This window comes from Otolemur garnettii, unplaced genomic scaffold, assembly GCF_000181295.1.
Source record: "Otolemur garnettii isolate 467f Iridium unplaced genomic scaffold, OtoGar3 scaffold00006, whole genome shotgun sequence".
In the NCBI taxonomy this organism is placed as follows: Eukaryota; Metazoa; Chordata; class Mammalia; order Primates; family Galagidae; genus Otolemur; species Otolemur garnettii.
The window spans coordinates 26,131,511-26,136,110 of record NW_003852401.1 but is presented as its reverse complement, the minus strand read 5'-3'; the positions used below and the strand labels follow the sequence as shown (position 1 = coordinate 26,136,110).

Genomic DNA, 4,600 nt, shown 5'->3' with positions numbered 1-4,600 from the left:
CTCAAAAAAAAAAAAAAAAAAATTAGGATATCTGGCTTAGCACCTGTGGCTCAAGTGGCTAAGGTGCCAGCCACATACACCTAAGGTGCCAGCCACATACACCTAAGGTGGTGGGTTCGAATCTAGCCCACCCGCCAAACAACAATGACGGCTGCAACCAAAAAATAGCTGGGCGTTTTGGCAGGCGCCTGTGGTCCCAGCTACTTGGGAGGCCAAGGCAGGAGACTCGCTTGAGCCCAGGAGTTGGAGGTTGCTGTGAGCTGTGGTGCTACAGCACTCTACCCAGGGGGACAGCTTGAGGCTCTGCCTCAAAAAAAAAAAAAATTAGGATATTTTGCCTTTGCACGGGCCAATACTCTGATGAAAATGGAAGACCTTGTAAGCCCACAACCATGGACTACATAGAGATATCTGTAACATAAGCCAAATGCAAAATGCTATTTGCCACTAGGGCAACTAGACAGTGAGTATGAATGGCAAGACCAAGGCAAGCTTCATTTTTAGAAAAGCACCCCAAAGCACATGTCCTTTGATGCAGTGATATTACCTTTATATGTGTATGTGAAGGAAAACTTGTTAGTAGTAATATTTGAGAAAATACATTTGTACTTCTCAGTATCCTCCTAAAATCCCAGACTCCATTTTCTCCCAAGTAATTTAATTTTCTTTCAAATATCAATATGGTTGTATTATGATGTTGTTTTTTGTTGTTTTTTTTTTCCCAATCAGGGACCACTGGAAGTAGCCCAAGTGTTCTTGGCTGAAATTCCAGCTGACCCAAAACTCTATCGACATCACAACAAGTTGAGGTTATGCTTTAAGGAATTCATAATGCGGTAAGAAGGGAAATGGCTGGGAATTTTATGAAAGCCGTAATTCTCAAAAGTGTGGTCTCAGACTAGCAGCTTGGGCATCACCTGAGAAATTGCTAGAAAGGCAAAGTGGTAGGTGCCACCCAGAGCTACTAAATTGGCATCTGTTCAGGTGGGACAAAACCATCTGTGTTTCCATAGCCGTCCAGGTGATTCTGATGCACAGGGAAGTTTGAGAACCACTGCGACAGAGCAACACTACTCGTGCTAGTAACTAAGTAACTTACAAACTACAAAGTGCTTTCACGTCTGTCATTTCCTGTGTGCCTTGGAATCACATAAAACAGATATTATCATCATCCTTATTTTAAAGAAGAGGAATTGGAGATTCAGAGACAGGAGATAATTTTACTTAGGGTCACATAGCCAGTTACAAACAGTTGAGTTCAAACCAGATCTTCTGAATCCAAATTGTCCACACTGTCATCATTGTACTGATATTCCACTGACACGTTAGAGTCCCAGAAGTTCTTAGTGTTGCATTTGTTGTATTATAATTTCCCAAATTATCTAAGAACTTATTTCTAGAAACTCAAAAATAAGCCAGTGCCCAGCAGTTCATGCCTATGATCCCAGCACTCTGAAAGGCTGACGTGGGAGGACCTCTTAAGTTCAGGAGTTCAAGATCAGCCTGAACAAGAGGGAGACCCCCATCTCCACTAAAAGTAGAAAAATTAACCAGGTGTGGTGGCAGCCACCTGTAGTCCCAGCTGCTTGGCAGGCTGAGGCAGCAGGGATCACTGAGCCCAAGAGTGTGAGATTGCTGTGAGCAAGGCCGAGGCCATGACACCCTCGCCCAGGTGACAAAGCAAAAAAAAAAGAAAGAAAGAAAAGGAAGCTCAAAAATAGATACTGCCTCAAAATGAGAGAGAGAGAGAGGCAAGATTCTAAAACAGGACTTTTCCAAGTATCATCTTGATGACAGTTCTCCAGATCAGACAAGCCTCATCTTCTGCCTTCTTCAAAGGCAGCCAGTTCAGCCTGCATAGGAAGTGGGTCTTTGGGTAAGATTTTGTAATCTGTTGCGATACAGATAGATATATTGGGTCTCCCATGATCTTTGAAAGAATGAATATGAATGATGTGGTGACCTTGTACCTGTAAGGACAAATATCATCAGGAAAATGTGTGCCCATATTTGTTTTCAGCCATGACCCTTAGAGCCACATACAAAATACCAGAATATCCTCACTTGGTAGGTAGAGATAAGGGAGGCTAAAAGTTAAAATTTGCTAAATTCACTGAAAACTTATCAGAACGCTCATGTTGGGTGAGGTCAGAGTTCTCTCCTCCTTCTCAGTCTTTGGTGAGAGGTCGGCAACTTAGCCGTGTATAGAGGAGTCTGCAGTGAAGCACAGCGGCTTGGCGATAGGATGTGCATGCGTGACTCTGTGTGTGAGCATATGTGTGTATGTGAGCACACCCATACAGGTACACACACAGACAGTATTTACCACGTTTTGGCATTTGAATTCTTTCCTGTCTTTGAAAGCAATTCTGACATTACAAAAAAGGTGGGGTTTTTTTTTCCAAAACACAGTGCATATTTATATAACAAGAAGCTAGAAGACTATTTGGGGGAGTTTTTAGATCTATTGATTTTTCGTATATTTTCATTTAAAATTAATTATGGTTGAAGGCCTCCAACCAGATGGTCCAGTGGCCCAGGCTTCTCTGGACATCTGGAGAGACCTATGAGATGTGGAAAAAGCATTCACTATGACCCAGGTACGGTATCAGTTATGGGAATACAGAGACCTGGGTGCTGCTCTGCTCTTGATGACAGGACATATCGCTACATAGCTGAACGACGACACAGTGCAGCATGTGCTGAAAACGCGACACTACGTGTGTACTAAATATAGGATTACAGAGATTAGAAAAGAGAGATCATTGGCAGACTGGAGTGTTCGGGGGAGGCTTTGTGCAAAAACACCTCTTAAACCCTGCCTTGAACATATGCTTGGAAGAAAGGGGGCAGGGAAAGAGGAACTATTACCATAGTTCCCCTTATGTGTGATTTACTTTCTGTGATTTCAGTTAGGTGGTCTGGAAATAACGTATACACAATAAGATATTCTGAGAGACAGAGAGACAGAAACTAACCACATGCATGCAACATATATTGTTATAATAGTTCTATTTTATTAAGAGTTATCATTAACCTCCTACTGTGCCTAATTTATAAATTAAACTTTTTCATAGGTATATCTGTATAGGAAAAAAACATAGTATATCGAGGGTTTAGAACTATCTGTGGTTTCAGATGCCCAGTGGGAGACTGGGAACATATCCCCCACGGATGAGGGGGGCTGCTGTACTGAGGAGGCGGGGCGGCACAACCACAGGGCTTAGAGTCAGGGAAGTGTGTGGTGCATCTGGGTTCTCGTTAGGACAAGATTAAAGATTAGAAAGACAGTAGCATTTGTAAATGAGGCTCTGAATAGAATTTAAATGTAAATGCAAACTTGTTAAAAGAAGTGATTTTCATTTTGTTTGGCATTTGTATGTGTGTTTCCTCTATTAGTTACAACCTTGCAATCCAGTATCTCATGGAAGTGATCCTCTACCTGACTCCACCTGGTTAAAATACCCTGTAAAATCCCTTCTAAAGTGTGTTTCTAGGTGGGGCACGGTGGCTCAAACCTGTAATCCTAGCGCTCTGGGAGGCCAAGGCAGGTGGATTGCTTGAGCTCAGAAGTTCAAGATCAGCCTGAGCAATATTGAGACCCTGTCTCAAAATAGCTGTGCATTGTGGCAAGCACCTATAGTGCCAGCTAATCTGGAGGCTAAGGCAAGAGGATCTCCTGAGCCCAAGAGTCTGAGGTTGCTGTGACCTGTGACACCACAGCACTCTACCAAGTGTGTCAAAGTGAGACTCTGTCTCAAATAAATAAATAAATAAATAAAATGTGTTTCTAATTAACTCCTAGCCCCAGGAAAAGTTACTACAAAGAGAACCAGGGCTGAGTAAAACTAATCCAAGGCAAGAGATACAAAAACGGATTTTCGAAGGGATGGTCCTTTCACAGTCATGCATTAGCAATCGTAAACCAGTAGGGGGCTGAGGGGAGGAGCAGGGACTGACCCCTCTGCTCGTTTCTTTCTGTATGTTAGGTTTCCCCACATAAATATACAAAAAAAGCCATTGGTGGGGTCAGTCCTTGATCTCCCCTCAGGGAAGATGTCTTTCTCCCCAAATTACCTGTAAAAAATAGTATATTTTCAGAATCAAAGTCACTATTGAAATGTTCTCTAACCCTTCTAAAGGTGATCCCATGTAGGAAACCGAGCTATAGTCCTACCTTTCTTACTACTGATTGAGCCGCTGCGTTGTTCTAGAAATGCCACAGGACTGTCTATCATTTTCTCAAACTTCCTCTGGGGAGCTCATCAAAATGCAGATTCTGATTTCACAGGCGGAGCCTGGGACTCTGCATTTCTAACCTTTCCCAGGAGCTGCTGCAGCTACTCAGACCAAACTTGAGTGGAGGTTGCTTGACTACCTGCCTCCCTTTCACATTTTCTACCCCCCTTACTTTTCCCTCCCCCGAGGGTTTAATCCTTCAGGCCGTCTTTATTGTCACTCATCTTTGCCTCTACTTTCATCCCTTTAAAAGAGCAAATGGGCTTGGCACCTATAGCTCAACCGGCTAAGGCGCCAGCCACATACACCTAAGGTGGCGGGTTTGAATCCCCAGCCCAGACCCGCCAAACAACAATGATGG

General features: G+C 43.2%; 1 protein-coding gene across 1 annotated transcript in view; it reads left to right on the top strand.

Annotated features, from left to right (window-relative positions):
* Positions 1 to 4,600, top strand: part of DOCK8 (dedicator of cytokinesis 8) — a 217,001-nt gene that overhangs the window by 204,050 nt on the left and 8,351 nt on the right. The window contains exon 45 of the mRNA XM_012814018.2: positions 730 to 836. Coding sequence (XP_012669472.2) covers positions 730 to 836 — 107 coding nt within the window. The remainder of the gene's footprint in view (positions 1 to 729; positions 837 to 4,600) is intronic.